The sequence below is a fragment of the Hemicordylus capensis genome, chromosome 2 (assembly GCF_027244095.1).
Source record: "Hemicordylus capensis ecotype Gifberg chromosome 2, rHemCap1.1.pri, whole genome shotgun sequence".
Lineage (NCBI taxonomy): Eukaryota > Metazoa > Chordata > Lepidosauria > Squamata > Cordylidae > Hemicordylus > Hemicordylus capensis.
This window is the reverse complement of record NC_069658.1, coordinates 94,601,102-94,619,736: the sequence shown is the minus strand read 5'-3', so window position 1 is coordinate 94,619,736 and position 18,635 is coordinate 94,601,102. Positions and strand designations below refer to the sequence as shown.

The 18,635-nt window shown below is 43.3% G+C and overlaps 1 protein-coding gene across 4 annotated transcripts in view; it reads right to left on the bottom strand.

The window, feature by feature from the left end:
* The window catches only part of HSD17B3 (hydroxysteroid 17-beta dehydrogenase 3), a 40,331-nt gene extending 22,079 nt beyond the window's left edge, over positions 1 to 18,252 (bottom strand). For all 4 annotated transcript variants that reach the window (XM_053294957.1, XM_053294960.1, XM_053294958.1 and 1 more), the window contains exons 1-5: positions 18,022 to 18,252; positions 15,370 to 15,416; positions 11,800 to 11,875; positions 4,393 to 4,500; positions 2,383 to 2,450 (exon numbers count right to left, since the gene is read on the bottom strand). In XM_053294957.1, the coding sequence (XP_053150932.1) occupies positions 2,383 to 2,450; positions 4,393 to 4,500; positions 11,800 to 11,875; positions 15,370 to 15,416; positions 18,022 to 18,175 (453 nt within the window). In that variant the 5' untranslated portion in view covers positions 18,176 to 18,252. The remainder of the gene's footprint in view (positions 1 to 2,382; positions 2,451 to 4,392; positions 4,501 to 11,799; positions 11,876 to 15,369; positions 15,417 to 18,021) is intronic.
* Positions 18,253 to 18,635: the final 383 nt, after the last annotated feature.

Genomic DNA, 18,635 nt, shown 5'->3' with positions numbered 1-18,635 from the left:
ACTGTTGTAGTGAGTGACACATAGGGACACCTCAATGGCATAGTTTGTGATGATGTCATCCACCCCAATTCAAGAAGGCAGACACATGTATGTTTGAGACGCAAGTGGGCTAACTTGTGGACTGTCTAACCGATCTGAACCAAATTTGGAACAGGTATAGGGACACAGAGGGGTGGCTCAAGGGCATAGATTGTAATGTAATTCAAGGTGGTGGATTCCAGTTGCTCCAGTGGACTGGTGTTCTTGCACAAGACCACCATCAGAAAATTATATTTTAAAAAATCTTCAGGTGACAGTAAGAATGGAAAGTGTTTCCATTCTAGAGGGAAGCTTCCCGACTCCGGGCCCATCCCCAATGAGACTGCATAGTGTGGTTTGGAGTTAGCGTTTCATTACAGTAGGTGGGACTTCCCATTGATCTAGCATGCAGCAGTGTAGGGAGGCTGGTGGTCGTTGTAGGCTGCAGCCCCCTGGCCCCGCCCCCCACATCTGATGTCAGATGCAGGAGCCCAGCTAGCCGGACACGGGAGATGTGGTCTCCCTCCTAAACGGGGCCTTAAAGACAGGGAGAGCTGCTCCTGGTCTTGCTGCCAACGCAGCAGGGCCAATCGATCTCCCTCCCAAATGGGGCTGCGTGGCCACGTTTGGAAGGGAGATCGGCCTGCACTCCATTGGTCAGTGTGGGCTGGAGCAACTCTCCCTGCCTTAAAGGCAGGGAAAGCCGTTCTGGCCACACTGCCAATGCAGCACATGCCGATCTCTCTCCTAAACGGGGCCGCACAGCCCCATTTGGGAGGGAGATTGATTGGCCCCGCTGCGTTGGCAGCAAGACCAGGAGCGGTTCTCTCTGTCTTTAAGGCAGGGATAGTCACTCCGGCTGCGCTGCCAATGCAGCGCAGGCCGATTTCAGCTCCGAAATAACGCCCCCCATGTCTGACGTCAGACCTTTTTGGAACCAAAATAACACCCCCCACATCTGACGTTAGACACATTGGGGGTGTCTGATTGGTGGCGGCCCTGGGTTCTTTGAACCTGTTCGCCCAATGGTGGCTCCGCCCCTACTAGCATGAAGTTATTGTTGCACAAGTACACGGGGGGGGAAATATTATTAAGCTTGCTTTTCCTGTGTCATAAGCCCATCATCAGGCCCAAGGACCATCTTGTCCAGCATCCTGCTTCACACAGTGGCCCATCAGATGCCTCTTTGAAGCCCACAGGCAAGAGCTGAGGGCATGCCCTTTCTCCTACTGCTACTCCCTTGCAACTGGTATTTAGAGGCATCTTGCCTCTAAGACTGGATGTGGCCTATAGCCCTTAGAATAGTAGCTATTGATAGACCTGCCCTCCATGAATTTATCTAAACCCCTCTTAAACCCATCCAGGCTGTTGGCTGTCACCATATCTTGTGGCACAGAATTCCATAGGTTGATTGTATGTTGTGTGAGAAACTACTTCCATTTTTTGGTCTTAAATTCAGTTTCATGGGATGACTCCTGGTTCTAGTGTTATGTGAGAGAGAGAGAAAATTCTCTCTATCCACTTTCTCCACACTATGCATGATTTTATAGACCCCTATCCTGTGTCCCTACAGTCATTTTTTTCTAAATTAAAAAGCCCCAGGTGTTGTAGCCTTGCCTCATAAAGTCCCTGATCATCTTGGTTGCCCTCTTCTGCACTTTTTCCAGGTCTATAATGCCCTTCTTAGGATATGGGGACCAGAACTGCACACAGTACTCCAAATGTGGCTGCACCATAGTTTTGTATAAGGGCATTATAATATTATCAGTTTTGTTTTCAAACTCCTTCATAATGATTCAAAGTATGGAATTGGCCTTTTTCACAGTAGTCACACAATGAGTTGACACTTTCAGTGAACTGTCCACTATGACCCCAAGATCCCTCTCCTAGTCAGCCACTGACAGCTCTGACCCCATCAGCATATATGTGAAATTTGGGGTTTTTTGCTCCAATATGCAACCCTTTACAAGCGATGCATGTCCTGGAGAAATGCTTAGCCATCATAAAGTTGGGCATTATAAGTATGTTTTACTTCATTCCTTTATCTTTCTTCATATTTACCAATTTTTCTGAGGAATTCAGAGAGATTATTTTAAAAACATTTTTGGATTATGATTTTCAGAGACATAAAAAGTGAACGAACTGGACTGACTAAGCATACTTAGGACACTAACTTGGTGGATTCTGATCCAATGAAACTTAACCAAAATATATTCAGACACCAATAAATTGAATACCCCCTATTCAAAAGACTCATTTAACTTTTGTTCACTTAACAAAAGATGAATCTGTGTTCCATAAGCAAGTGTAGGCCTCCACAGTTCCTTTCTCTAGACCACACACTCACCTTAGAATCATCCTTACCTCATCATTGTCTGGTGCATTAAGAAAACGGCATGGAATAGGAGTAGGAAGCATCCCAACATTGTTAACTAATCAAAGGAAGTAAGTAAATGGTATTTTATTTTAGAAGGTATAGCAGCAATTGAGCTCACTAAAAAGAGTGAGGGTGTTTAAAGAACACCACATAAGAACACAAGGTAAACCTTCCTGGATCAGGGCAGGCCCAAGGCCTATCTAGTCCAGCAACCTGTTTTCCACAGTGGCCCACCAGTTGCCTCTGAGAATATCACAAGGAAGAGATGAAGGCATGCTCCCTCTTCTGTTGTCTCTCCCCTGCAACTGGTGATCAGAGGCATCCTGCTTCTGGAAATGGAAACAGCTTACAGCCATCAAGACTAGTAGCCATTGACAGGCATGTCCTCCATGAAGTTGCCCAATCCCCTTTTAAAGCCAGAACTAGTCCCAGATCAGCTAACGTACGGCTGATGAAGGCCAATTTGATGGTGGTCATTTCTTTCACAATTCTTTGTTGAGGTAACTTAGATTGGACTTTCATCTGGAAGTCCAGCATGACCTTAGTCTTGTGCAGAGTCCACTTGTATGCCAGTTTGAGTTGGGGAGCCCTGTTTTCTGAAGCATGCCATAAGCACATCCGCCTCGGATTGGACCTGGGTATTTGAGGCCAGGCAGCTGCATTATTTATCCAGTGGCTGCCATCTGCTGCTGCTATCAGAGCCTAGATTCATTTTGGGCAACTGATTTCCAAGTTTTTTTTAGAGTAGTTATGGAAAAACAAGAAAGCCATTGGCAAAAGTCATTGGTGATCCCTAACCTCCTCCTCCTCCTCCTCTTCCTACTACTACTACATTTATATACCATTCTTCAACCAAAGTTCACAAAGCGGTTTGCAAAGAAAAATACATAAATAAAATGGTCCCCTCTCCCCAAAGGGCTCACAATCTAAAAGAAACATAAGGCAGATACCAGCAACAGGAGGTATCACTGGAGGGATGCTGTGCTGGAGCTGGATAGGGCCAGTTGCTCTCCCCCTGCTAAATATAAGAGAATCACCCTTTTGCTCAGTTAGCAGGGGCATAACCTAAAACATACTTGTAAGAGTTGTAATCAGCTGTTTGCTTTGAACAACTGCCCTGGGCCACTTTGGGAAGGGTGGTATAGAAATCAATCAAACAAACAATAGGTGAAAATTTCAAAACCTTTTCTCTCTCTCTTTATTTTAACTTTTCAAAATTTTCAGTCATAAATTCACCACAGTTTACATCTCCAAACACTGTATGGCATAGTTAAGATAGTTCATTTTTAATGGCTTCCTGTTCTATACATAGAAGTACTGACTTGCAGCAAGACTAGTGTTGCATGTACCTAAGAAGTTTAGGAAGAGCCAGCGTGGTGTAGTTTTAGAGCAGAGTTTCTTAACCTTGGGCCCCCAGTTGTTGTTGGAATACAATTCCCAGAATCCCCAGACATGGCCTTTGTGGCTGGGAATTCTGGGAGTTGTAGTCCAACATCTGGGGGCCCAAGGTTAAGAAACCCTGGTTTAGGGCATTGGACTAAGGCTGGTAAGACCTAAATTCAAATCCCTGCTGAGCCAAGAAATTCACATTGGGTGACTCTCGGTCAGTCACTTATTTCTCAGTCTAACCAACCTCACTGGGTTGCTCTAAGGGTAAACATAAACCATGCACAATGCTCTGGGCTCCTCAAAGGAAGAGCAGGCTATTAATGTAAAAAGAAAACAAAACAAGTTGCAGTGCTATGGCAAGTTATACAGGTGACAGCAATTGCCCGGCACTTGTGCAACCAAAGTCACGAAACAGGATGTGCAACATCTTGCATCAGCACAACAGGCGTCTGGGATAGCAGTTCCCATCTTTGCCAAACTACCTTATGCCACATCCATACGCTAGCGCAATATGTCTGTGCTAGTGCAACAGTAGGCAGGATGTCAACCAATATATTTCTTACTGCAACCTGAAATGCACTCTTGAAAAGCACTTTTGGAGGACTTACCCAAAATCCCAATTTCTAATCCCTGAAGACTCTGTTCAATCTTATGGTATATGTCCCTTTGGGTGAAGTCAGCTTGTATGATTTTCACTTTTCTCCCGGTGGTCTGCTCTGCATTTGAAAAACAAAAACAAAAACCATTTCTGTGTTCTCTAGCAATGTAGTCTGCTGCTCACACAGGAATGCTCTACTACATGGATGCAAGCAACATCTTAGGTAATCTTGTGAGAGAGAATAGGTGGCACAAATGGAAAGGTGCAAGAATATATAGCAATAGCAATAGCACTTACAGTTATATACCGCTCTATAGCCGGAGCTCTCTAAGCGGTTTACAATGATTTTTAGCATATTGCCCCCAACATTCTGGGTACTCATTTTACCGACCTCGGAAGGATGGAAGGCTGAGTCAACCTTGAGCCCCTGGTCAGGATCGAACTTGTAACCTTCTGGTTACAGGGTGGCAGTTTTACCACTGTGCCACCAGGGGACCTCGGAAGGATGGAAGGCTGAGTCAACCTTGAGCCCTTGGTCAAGATCGAACTTGTAACCTTCTGGTTACAGGGTGGCAGTTTTACCACTGCGCCACCAGGGGCTCTATATAAAGGGGTGTTTGTACTTAATTCTACACACGTAGAGATAGCCCACACCTTCAGGTGGAGATCTGGAGCCTCTCCCCATCACCCATCCCTGGTTTGAAGGGGAGGCACCATGATTTTTCAAAACAGAACCTTTATCCCACTATTCATCTCCATTTGATGGCAAAAACTGTTCACCTCCGTCTTGTTTTCCATTCAGTTAGGAATTCCTAAGAGGATCCCTTCCACCTTCTTATGCGCTATCTGCTAAGTTTCTTTTGTCAAGAGCTTTTTGGAAGACCAAACAAATAATAATTAGATTACTCCTATCTATGTGCTTGCCAGGCCCATAGCCAGCTGGTGGCATGGTGTGTACCTGCCACACCAAAACATTCCCTTTCTTCCCCAGCCTCACTGACTGTTTTCACTGAACATTTTATAACCTGCCTCCCCTGACTTCTGCAATCCCCCCCCACCCCACCCCACCCCAAAACCACGGTATTTTGGGGCTGGCTACAGGCCTGGTGCTTGCTGACACAAAGAACTTCGGGAATATTATTTATTTATTATTTATTTATTTACATTTTATATCCCGCTCTTCCTCCAAGGAGCCCAGAGCGGTGTACTACATACTTATGTTTCTCCTCACAACACCCCTGTGAAGTAGGTTAGGCTGGGAGAGAAGCGATTGGCCCAGAGTCACCCAGCAAGTCTCATGGCTGAATGGAGATTTGAACTCTGGTCTCCCTAGTCCTAGTCCAGCACTCTAACCACTACACCACGCTGGCTCCTATTTGATTTCCTTTAGCAGCAGCCATGCCAATTGTTCTTTTAATTGTGCTTTCTAAAGAGGCAAAAGATGGCACAAGCCATGCTGATTATTCCTTAGTAAGGTTTGTTCTTCCAATTGTTCCGTCATGCTTCGTTTCAATTTATTTAGGGGGAAGGTTAAGCTCTATAATTTCTCAGATCTCTCTCTCTCTGCTCTTCTCTTTTTAAAAAACGAGTTCTTACCCTTCAATCTTTTCAAGCAGCATATTTCCCTCCAAAGTTCAGGACTTCCACATTTTAGTTCTTTAAGGACTCTTGGGTGACTGTTGTCTGCCCCAATGACTCCTTAATTCACAATTTGCCAGTTAGTTCGGAAAGGCCTTCATTTCTCATCTGTTTGTTATGGCTCTGTTTGATATAGATTATTTATTTTATGTATTCATTCACACACCACCCCAAGCTTCCATCTCTGAGTGGTTTATAGCAACAGAGGAAAGCAAAGATTGTGCCTTCAAGTCAGTGTCAGCTCCTGGCAACCAGAGCCATGTGGGTTTCTTGGCAGAGTACAGGAGGAGTCTACCATTGCCTTCCTCCCACGCAGTCTGAAATTATGCCTTTGTCATCGTCACTGAAGTGAGCATCCGCCTCCAACACCTTCCTATATTGCTGCTGCCCGATAACAGATGACTACAAAAATATATTTACTAGGCACAGTCTGGGAAGCATACCGGCGGGGATTTGAACTAACAGCCTCCTGCTCCCTAGGCAAGCTGCATCCCCACTTTACAGCAACATAAAACAAATTAAAACAGAAATTATAATTATTAAACAGAAATTATTGCATTAAGTCAGAAATTATTACTTCCCACTTTACAGCAACATAAAACAAATTAAAACAGAAATTAAAACCTTAAAACCATTTAAGACCACATGTCTAGTGCAAAACCTTGGGTGAATATATGTGTCTTTAGAGACTTGTTTAAAGTTCTCAGAAATGGGGAGGCTCTCATTTCAGCAGGGAGTGCATTCCAGAGTCTCAGGGTGGCAACAGAGAAGGCCCGTCCCTGTGTAGGCACAAGACAAGCTGGTGGTAACTTCAGACAAACCTCTCCAGATGATCTCAATGGGTGAAGCAGATGTTCTCTTAAATACCCTGGGCCTAAGCTGTCTAGGGCTTTATAGGTTATAGCCAGCACCTTGTATTTTGCCCAGAAACGTATTGGTAGCCAGTGTAATTATTTTAATATAGGAGTAATGTGATATGATCTCTTTGAGATGACCTGGAGACCAATCTGGCCCAACCTGGCCCAACCTGGCTGCCACATTCTGTACCAACTACAGTTTCCAGACTACGTACAAAGGCGGCCCCACACAGAGCGCATTACATAGATGAGGTATGTCCCTGTGTGCTTTCTTGGTGGGATACAGCAATGGGAGTACAATTTGCTATAATCCACAATTATAATTATATAATTAAAATTTGACAATTTGGACTGTCTTGGGCATCTGTCTGGTGGAGGGAGGGCAAAGCATGCCTGCTGCGTGTGCCACCCACTGCCAAGTTTGCATCCAGTTCCGCATAATGTGAGGATTGGTAGGTGTAGGGGCCTCCACAGAGAGGGAGCTTCTCATGTTGAGGCATTTTGTCTTTCTTGCATGCCAGGTGAGGAAGCTCCCACTCATACATCAAGATGGCCCCCATGCTTTTCATGGCCCCCCAACAGTGCTAGTGGATGATTGGCAGAGTAAAGATGGAGAGCCTCTTCTTAACCTAACCCTAACCCTATCAAAGGTGAAAAAACACAGGCAGTTTTTCTGCTATGCATCCCACTGAGTGGGGGGCAGCAGTGCTGCACAGTTAAGTTGTAGAGTCTAAAATTACCTTCTGTACAAAAGGGGCATCCACTGCATTTCTCCTAGTAAATTTCATTTATTGTTAAATTTGTATATTGCCGTTCCTTACAACAATTTCAAAGTGGTTTACAATATAGTTTTTAAAAATACAAATCAATTTGTCCATTAAAATGATACAAATAATAAATTTAAATATTAAAAAATACAAATCAATTTAAAAGTTAAACATGAAACACAGAATGCAGAGCAGCAGCAGGGAAAGAGCAGTGTTATCTAAAAGTCTGCGTAAAAAGCCCTTCCAAAAACCGTAATGGAAACTGAGGAGCAGAAGCTTACTGAAAGAGCATTCCAAAGCCTGAGAGCAATGACCAAGGAGGTCCTGTCCCACTTGCACAACCACCAAGCCCCACCACCACCTTTCTTGGCACATGGAGCAGAGCCCCCTTCAATGATCTGGTCCCTAGAGCGATTCACATTCAAAAATTCAGATTTTATCTGAAATTTCCCCAAATCAGTAAAAACCAGGAATCTTTTTTTTTAAATTGGATCAGTAAAGTTGGAATTAATTCTGAAATATCAAAGTGACTTTCAGAATTACTTCAAAATTTGGAAAATGGAATAGGATTTTGTTGGGGACACCCTGACCCCAACACCATTGTTGCACCTCCCTGTGGAGGAATCTGGCCTTTGTCTTCATGGAAAGCAGTAACAGCATGCCCCTTTTGCTCCCCCTTGAAATCTGGCACACATGAAATCCACATTGCATTATTTTTTTCAAGGCCATCGGTAACTCCTCTGATTTGGGGAGGGGAATTAAAATAGGAAAAAGGTCTGAAAGTGGCTTATTTCAAGCAGAACTTTACAAATATTTCTGGATCGGAAGCCCTCCCTAGGATAATCATTACATCCCCCATGTGGAAGAGAAAGAGCACTCCTTTTAATTTTTATATTAATTTGTGTCCTCCCCATTGCAGAAGCACGCAGTTAGTAAAAATGAAAATGCTTTGAATTTTTCTGGTTTTGTGATTAGAAAGAATATCTCCCTTTCCCTTCTAGCCATTAAGGGATTAAAAGGTGTGAAGTCCTTTTAATCCCTTTTAAAAGGTCTGCCTGTTCCTTCAATGGAGAAGAAAAATAATATAAAATCAAAGGAATGTCATTTTTCCTCTATATGGGGGTGAATTGATGATAAGAACATAAGAACAGCCCTGCTAGATCAGGCCCAAGGCCCATCTAGTCCAGCATCCTGTTGGCCACTGGGAGCCTACGGGCAGGAGTTGAGGGCATGCCCTCTTTCCTGCTGTTACTCCCCTACAACTGGTACTCAGAGGCATCCTGCCTCTGAGACTGGAGGTGGCCTATGGCCCTCAGACTAGTAGCCATTGATAGACCTCTCCTCCATGAAATTATCCAAACCCATCTTAAAGCTATCCAGGTTGTTGGCTGTCACCATATCTTGTGGCAGAGAATTTCACAAATTGATTATTTGTTGTGTGGAAAAGTACTTTGTTGGTCCTAAATTTCATGGCAACCAATTTCATGGAAATCTAGAGTTATGTGAGAGGGAGAAAAATTTCTCTCTGTCATCTTTCTCCACACCACACATGAATTTATAGACCTCTAGCATGACTCCCCGTAGTTGTCTTTTTTTCTAAACTAAAAAGCCCCAGTTGTTGTAGCCTGAAGGAAGGTGCTCTAAGCCCATGATCATCTTGGTTGCCCTCTTCTGAACCTTTTCTACAATACCCTTCTTAAGATATGGTGATTAGAACTGTACCAAGTACTCAAAATGTGACTGCACCATAGTTTTGTATAATATTAGCAGCAGTTTTATTTTCAATCCCCTTCCTTATGATTCCAAACATAGAATTGGCCTTTTTCACAGCTGTCACACATTGAGTCAACACTTTCAACCAGCTGTCCACAACAACCCAAAGATTCCTCTCCTTATATTTTCACTGACAGCTCAGACCCTTATCAGCGTATAAGTGAAGCTGGAGCGAACTGCAATGGAACACGTTTGGCATTTTGTTGCCCATTCACCCAGTTTGGCGAGATCCTTTTGGAACTCCTCACAATCTATTTTGGATTTCATTACCCTAAATAGTTTGGTGTCCAAATCTGCAGATTTGGCCACCTTGCTGCTTACCCCAACTTTTTTTATGAATAAATCTAAAAGCACCACTCCCAGTACAGATTCCTGTGGGACCCCACTTCTTACTTCCCTCCATTTAGAGAACTGTCCTTTAAACTGTTGTAGAATTAGAACCCCCCAGCCCCAGCCCATCTCCGTAAAGTGTATTGGCAAGTAAATAAAAATGGAGAATGACAGAACTAAAGGCTGGAATGTCAGTGGAAAGGTATATTTTGCTGGCACGGGTAAAAGTCTCAATCCAGGCTGTGAAAAAAAAATGGTACAGAAAACTTTGCAGTAGAAATGTATCTGCCTTGTGAAACAGCAGCATATTGTGCTCAATAGTAGCTAAGTTGGTCAAATTGTAACAATTGCAAAACAATGAAAGTTCTCATTGCTTGTCGGATATGCGCAGTGTCAGTAGCCGCTTGCACGTATTGCTAAAAATCTGACTTGTATAAATATGCTTGTTTGGAGAACTCCGATCTCAGCCTTGAGCCTAATAACTGCTTGGCAGCTGTTGGCACTTGGCCCAGTTCCACTAAACTGTGATTTCTTTGTACTAAAATAAAGTCTGGTTGAAGGTGATCAATTGTACTTGAGAAGCTTTGTTTCTTCCACAATACCTAAGTTAACCTCTGCTTCCTGTCCTTCAACCAGTTACCAATCCACACATGAACCTGTCCCTTTATCCCATGACTGCTAAGTTATCTCAAGAGTCTTGGATGAGGAACTGTGTCAAAAGTTTTTTGAAAGTCCAGGCATACTATGTCAACTGGAATTTTAAAAAAACTTTTTTTTACCCCACCTCCAGGCTCTCTGGGTGTCGTGGGTGGGAGGAGCCACCACTCATCCTCCTCCCTCCTCTGGTTTCCTCCTCCCCCTGCCCTCAGTCCCCCACCTCTGGTCTCGCGGGAGGGGAGCTGCCACTACCTGTCCTCCTCGGTCTGGAAGCGGAGCAGCGACCTGGACAGGGAGAGGGGGAAATGGGGAAATGCTTCCCTTCCCTTCCTGGCTGGGGGAAATGGGGTGCCGGGCAGTTGGACGGATGCCAGAAAGGAAGGGAGCCGCCCTGGGAGGGAGGAGGGATGCACCCTGGCCGCAGGCAGATGTCTCTGCTGGCAGTTGCCGCTGAGTGACACCAGATTTTGGAGAGCTTCCAAAGAGGGAGAGCCACCACCCATCCTGCTCCCTTCATTTTCTTCTGGCTGGAGGAGGAGGCCTAGGCCCGGCTTGGGGGAGGGAGGAGGCGGAGGGGTGCCAGGCAGTTGGGCAGCCGCCAGAAACAGCTGTGGGGGCCCAGGGGTTGGTGCGCATGTGCGCACATGCACACCTTAGAGGGAAGCCTGGTCATCAGGTAAACCAGCCCTCCACTCCGGACTTGGTGTGTCCATCCACCTCAAGGACTGGTTTACCCAGGTAGTCCAGTCCTCCAAAGCAGCTCCGGAGCACAGGGCTGGTCTATCTGCTGACCCCAACTGGTAGACCAGCTCTTGCCAGAAAAGCAGCACTTGAATCACCCAAATAGATTGGGGTCAAATTGGGGGTGATTCTCCTCCACCCCGAATCGGGTCCTCTATTTTGAGGGCAATTCGATTTGAAGTCGAACCCCAAATGACCCCGATTTGATCTGAATTGATTTGATGTTGAATCAAATTGCACATCCCTAATAGCTGCCTCCCCACTCCACACAGTTGCTCGTTCCTCCTGACTTGCTGCCAGACATGGTGGCAGGCCAAGGGGAAGCCCACTTACCTGCGGGCAATCATTCACCCTGGGTACCAAAGGCAGGCTACCCTCTATTGGAGCAGCCAGGAACTCTCTGCTCGGGTTAACCCAGGAAGCTCATATCGTGAGAACAGTCCTAATATGCCGAATCCATGTATAGTCTGTATGCTGTACCCAGTTTGTGATTTTTATGCACATACAGTTGTACTGTATACCATTATAGACACAAACACCTGTATGTACACATCATGTAATGTGTGAGTAGCCTTTGTAGATTGCATAAAGTAGACTTATCTGCCATTGATAAAAGCCTAAAGAGGGAAAGTCTTCACATTTTAACAGACTTACCTATTTCAGAGGCTACCTTCTGCAGTTTTTCAAGTGTTCTGCTTATCAAAACAATATTGAATCCATATTTGGCCAGCTACAAAAAGAAATTTTAAACCATATTAATATTTTTAAAGGTACAAGGCTGTCGTGACTGAAGCATTTTCAGTTTTAAGATCATTGTTATCCCCTATTCAGCCCAGCATACCATCTCTCCACTGGCTGCTTCTGGTGTCTCTTGTGTGTCTATGTTTGTTTGAAGATTGTGAGCCTTTTTGGCAGAAACCACGCTCTCTTTTTTTGGCTATGTAAACCAAGTTGAGAACCAGTTTTGGCTGAAATAATGCATAATCATAAATAATGTTTCATGTAATATTATTTACTCTCCACATCACAAAGTCTCATTATATGCCTATTTGTACGTTATCCAATTGCTTGCTTGCACTTGCCCCTAAAACCTACAGTTTTGTGGAATGCCCTGTGGCAGCTGGACCAAACAATTATCTAATTTCCAATTGTGCAACTTGAATGAATGGATTGAGAAATTCTGACCCCTAGTGGCAAAAGTGTGAACATGCCCCAATGGGCTTTCTCTCTTCCCTCCCCACCCACCTTTTCCTTTTGTATTGTGTTCATTACATTGCAAGCATGCAGGCAGTGCCTGGTTTTTTTGTTTTTGTTTTTTTTACACTATATATAGTTTTTATATATAGCTAAAAAAATTGAGGACATTCTGTAAATGAATAATAGAGGAAGAGGGCAACAAAGATGATCAGCAGAGGTGTAGCTATAATTGAGCAGAAGGGTTCAAAGAACCCGCCCCACTAGCTCCTTAGCAGAGGCGTAACTATAGGGGGGGCAGGGGGGGCACGTGCCCTGGGCGCCATCTTTTCTGGTCACGTGGGGGGAGCCGCCATGACAAAAAATTTTCTTTTAATTTTTTTAAAAATTTTTGTTAATACAAATGTTTCCTGCTCAGTGCAGCAGCGCTGCAGCAGTCAAGGGAGCGCGTCGGCGCCCCCGCCCCCACGAGCGGTCCATTCCGCGCCACCCGCGGCCCCCCCCCATTGCTTTGCTGACGCCTGGCAGCCAGTCAGTGGCCTGGCTTGGCGGCGGCGGCGGGCGCTTGTGAGGAAAAACCTAAGTATAATGTAGTATGTTGGGGGGACGGGGGGGCGCCATTTCAGTGCTTGCCCTGGGCGCCGTTTTCCCTAGTTACGCCTCTGCTCCTTAGGACCCCCCAGCCCCACACCTCCCTATTTTCTTCATTATCTTCCTCACTCCAATGGGCCACCAGGGAGAGGGGTGAACTTGGACCCCCTCTCCCCTAGCTACGCCCCTGATGATCAGGAGCCTGGAGCACCTTCCTTATGAGGCAAGGCTACAATACCTGGGGCTTTTTAGTTTGGAAAAGAAGCAAATATGGGGAGACATGATAGAGGTGTATAAAATTATAAATGGAGTAGAGAGTGTGAACAGAGATAAATTTTTCTCCCTCTCTCACGACACTAGAACCAGGGGTCATCCCATGAAACTTAGGGCCAGGAAATGTTGGACTAACAAAAGGAAGTACTTGTTTCACACAGTGCATAATTAATCTATGGAATTCTCTGCCACATGATATGGTGATGTCCACTAGCTTGGATGGCTTTAAAGGTGCTTAGACAAATTCATGGAGACAGGTCTAAACGGCTCCTAGTCTGGTGACTATAGGCCTCTGAATATTAGTTGCAATGGAATAAGAACAGGAGAGGGGGCATGCCCTCACCTCTTGACTGTGTGCTTCTCAGAAGCATCTGGTGTGCCACTGTGTGTAACAGGATGTTGGACTGGATGGGCCTTGGGCCTTGGGCCTGACTCAGCATGCTGTTCTTATGTTCTTAATAAATTAGTGGTTGTTATCATCTTCAAGATCAAGATTTATGTATTTCATTTAGATACCTCCCATGCAAAAATGGCTCAGGGCAGTTGATAATCAATAAGAAAACTATTTAAAATATTCACGTAACACATATTTATATGTTCACATATTTATATCTTTTATTTGGGGGAGAGGTTAGGGATCCCCATGGAAGCTTCACTTCTGCAACTTCAGAAATTAGTACCCCCTCCAGAGGCGTATCTAGGGAAAACAGCACCTAGGGCAAGCACTGAAATTGCGCCCCCTGTCCAAACATCTGACACCCATCTTTCAGATAACTTTACCATAATATTAGTTCAAAAATACAAGCCAAGCTCGTTAATCTTTTAATATTTCAAAAACTATATGGCAGTGGACATAGCCAGACCAAAAAATGCTGAAAAAATACAAATTTCAGCATGCTGGGACTTATGAAATACCCAAATATTATGTGGAGGTGTACTTGGAAAACTAAACAGAAGTGCCTGTCTAATTCTCTACTATGCATTGTAGCATTACTATTACATAAGTTTTAAAAATAAATGGAGAATTTGACTTTTCCCAGATACTCTGAAAATAATTTCAGAAAGATAGTTAAAATGAGAGAAAGAGAGCAAGAAACTCCCAGTGGGCCTTAATACTATGGATTTCACACTGATTCAAAGACAAACTCACCATTAATAGAAATATTATTAAGACATCACATTTAACCCACTTATCACAAGAAGCAAAGAAGGAGCAAATGAATACAATCCTAGCTCATAAGCTTCAGCTCAGTATTCACAAGCCCTGATTCTCTGTACATAGTGCCAAACTGAATAATAATATAAGTACAGTGACTTATATTATATTAATAGTACAGTGACTTATATTATATTAAATTTTATTTTAAAAAATTAACCTGTAGCCCCTTCGGGGGGCTTCCAAAAGGCCATGGGTGGGGGGTCTGCAAATGTTCTCCCTCCCCACACTGGCCTCTTAATTCACCACTGCAGCCCGTCCCAGGCTGAGACCTTGCAGGGACCATTTGAGCATGTGCAGTGGCCATTTAAATTTTTTTTTTTTTTTTTTAAATGGCTACTGAAAACAAAATGGCCACCACTCATGCTCAGTTGGCCTCTGCAAGGCCTGGCATGGCCTAGGGCCTCGCAGAGGCCATTTGAGCATGTATAGTGGCTATTTTGTTTTTGGTGGCCATTTTTAATTTTTTTTTTCATTTTAAAAAATGTTGCCCCCCCCCTTCAAGTGGCGCCCGGGGCACATGCCCTGCCTGCCTCACCCTATATACCCCCTCCATAAAAGGTCCCATGTTGAATGGAATTTGTTGCCAACTGACTGATTCCCTAATTGCCTCTCTGTGAACTGGAGCACATGCACTGCTGTTGCCATGAGGAGACTACCCTGGACATCCGTCTCTGGCTGATCATTCCTGTCCTGTTACTGATGTCTTTACCATGCGGAAATCCATCATCAGGCTGAGAGTTTCTATGCCCCTTACCCCAGGGTGTCAGGTGAACATCTAAGCATCAGCCCCCTGCCCAAGCCTGCAAGTTAGGGATAATAATATTCATTCATTCATTCATTCAATTTCTATACCGCCCTTCCCAAAATGGCTCAGGGTGGTTTACACAGAGAAATAACAAACAAATAAGATGGATCCCTGTCTCCAAAGGGCTCACAATCTGTCTTACCTCAAAGGAATAGGCTTTTCCAATTCCATCACTTGCTCCTGTGATGACTAGAGAAAGGCAAGAAGACAGAGGATGTTTAGCTACCATGGTCCACCCGTATTTTAAATATGCTACTTCCTCAGGCTCTTATATTCCTTGATCTTCAGAATATTTAAATACACACACACACGCAATCTCAACTTGTATCTCTAGATAGTTGACATCCTAACAACATAAAATTTTAAAACTGTTGATAAATTTAATAAAAATATAGATTTTTAACAAAAATCTGTAATGGACTTATCAGAGAATTAGCTTACTGAATACAATTAGAGGAAAATATGCTACAGAGCAATGCTGCAGACTTTTCTGGGACTCCTCTTGAGTAAATGTAAAAGAGTAAATCAATACTACCTTGAGTAAATCAATACTACCCAGCAATTTATTTTTGGTGTATCTAAAAAAACTATTTTCCTACTATGGATCTTACAGCTGGATTTGAAATTTAGAGAGAAAACAAAAAAAAGAAAAGAAAAGAAAAATGCAGATTGGGTAGACTAATTGTGTTTGTAAGGGTTTAAATTTATGTTTTGAATTATTATTATAGCAAGGGTAAATTTTATAGCTGATGTTTCACGAAGAGAGATGCGCAGGAAGTCCACTTCTGTTTATTATGTTTGTTATGAATGAATATTATGACTGTTAAAATCAATAAAAATTCAATATGGAAAAAAAAATACTACCCAGCAATTTCATTTTATCTATTACTTATATCCTGCTTTTCCTTCCTGGAGGAAGCTCAAAGCATCTAACCACAAATGCAAAACCAATACAAATAGCAAAACACTAAATATAACAAAACAAAAATCAGTTTCATATACAACAGTTGCAGTAAACCTCTTAAATTTGTAAAGAGTTAATTGCAAGAATTCCAGTGAACAATAAATAACATGCATTTTAATTGGTAACACATGTCCAATAAACATAACAATCATTACAAAAATGCTAATACAAATACTGTACAGTACATGAAAAATCAAGTTAGCACACATGATTGGACAAGCACACCATTAAGCAATGAAGTCAATGACAGCAAAAACAAACGAGGAGCTTCAGCATTGCTACACACATAATTACCGACAATGCAAAATTAGGGAGATGTATAGCAAGAGCCAGGAAAGTCAAAAAGCTATTCTGAATGTGGTGGGCAGCTGCAGTTGGGGAAAGATAAAGAGAGACCTTAATCACAAGGACAAGCTCTTATGCATGCCTACAAGGGACACTAAGCAATAAATTACCAATGGAAAGACCAAGGCTTTGACTGCTAGCAAGACTGCTTATAAACTAGAACGGGAGCAGCTGTACCCTCCTAGAACATTGCATGGCCCAAAAGCTTTTGGCACAGAAGGGGACTTGAACCAGTTTGAGGAGACAAACAAGGCAAAGTTTTCCTCATGTGCTTTAAAGCTCTAGATGGAATTAGAATGAAAAGGTTTTTGCACCAATGAACTTGGTATCTATGAAGCACACTTGGCTTTAAGCTGTAGAGTGGCATACCCTCTTTATATTAAAATGCTGAGGATAGCTAGGTCTGTCATTGTCACTGGAAGACAGTATGAACATTTTAGAAGATCAGAATGGAATGTCAAGGCAGACACATTTGTACACTGATGGATTCTGTTTATTACTTTTGGGCATTCAAAATATAATGATAATGTACTCCCTTACTCTTTGTTTTGAGCGTATTGTCTTTTTGTATTATTATTTTTTTCATTTAAAAAAAGGAGAAGGGAAGACTGCACCCAAGTGAGTGAGGCCCTTTCTAACAGCAGACCCTTTTGCATCTACACACTAAAGGGAGCCAGTGTGGTGTAGTGGCTAAAGTGCTGGACTAGGACCGGGGGACCCGAGTTCAAATCCCCATTCAGCCATGATACTAGCTGGATGACTCTGGGCCAGTCACTTGTCTCTCAGCCTTACCTACTTCACAGGGTTGTTGTGAGAAGAAACCTAAGAATGTAGGACACTGCTTTGGGCTCCTTGGAGGAAGAGCGGAATATAAAATGTAATAATAATAATAATAACAACAATAATAATAATAAAAGATGGCTACAGGATGTACTTAGAATGATAACTGAACAAAGCAAAAAAGCTGCTAGGGCTGACATCCAAGCTTGTGCTGCACTATGGCACCGAACAAAGACGTACACATTCCAGAAGGTCACCTTCCTCTGTAATGTGTATGGGCTGAGGAAGAGGTTGCACAGATAGAGGCAACCTTTCAATAAGTTTCACAAGTACACTCTGTTCTGGAATGCATGCTCTGAACTGGTGGAACTAGCTAGCACAAATTCCTTGCATGAGCTGATTGCACTCGGGCAACTTAAGTCTGGATGTCAACCTGCATTTTTGCAAAGTGGGAGATTTGACATGACATTAAATTTTGTCTTACATTCACAAATGGCTCTTTGCCACTATGGCTGCTCTAATCCTTTCCTCACTTTAAGAAGAAAGCCTCAGCTTTTATAAAATTTAACTAGACTGTTAATAAGACACAAAGAAGGAGGGGAACTTCTACTTTGTTCTTCAATAAAAGCAAGAATGCCATTGAATAATACAGTAACAATGCATTATCCAACCACAGTAAGAGAAATGTGAGGAAAATTATTTTACCTGCCCATTCTCCCATTGACTGAAGAAAAGCTTGCGTCTGAGCACTCCAAATACGTGGGAAGAAATACTTCAAAAACTGAATGCATTTCACCAGGAAAACCAGACAAACAATGCCCCCAACGAGGGTGAACAGCTGCTGCTGGAATTCACCCATGATGAACAGATGCAGTGAGCTCAAACAAGGTGTTGCCACTACTACCTCCTTTCTGGTGCACTGCTACTCTGAGTTCTGGCCAAAAAGAGACTGAACTGTCTAATCAGAACCTTTGAGTCATGTGAATTCTTCCCCATAGGGCACATAAGGAGTTGCAACAGAATAACTTTCTTGCCTCAGATGTGTAAATAATAGGACAAAACCAAACCAAAATATGAGATCTAGAGCCAAGCTGAAAAGATGCCATCTTCTTCAAGAAATTCCAATAACAAATTTGTGTGGATAACATAATTATGCCCACTATGGGCACCTTGTGATTTAGATTGCCAGCTGGTTTGCGGGAGGAGCTTTTTGATGGCAGGGCTGAAATAGATGGTCTTTTGCTTCCTGCTAACTTTGGGAGATCAAAGGTGGATCTGAACGACTCCCCTTCCATTTGTGAACACCCTTACAGTATCTC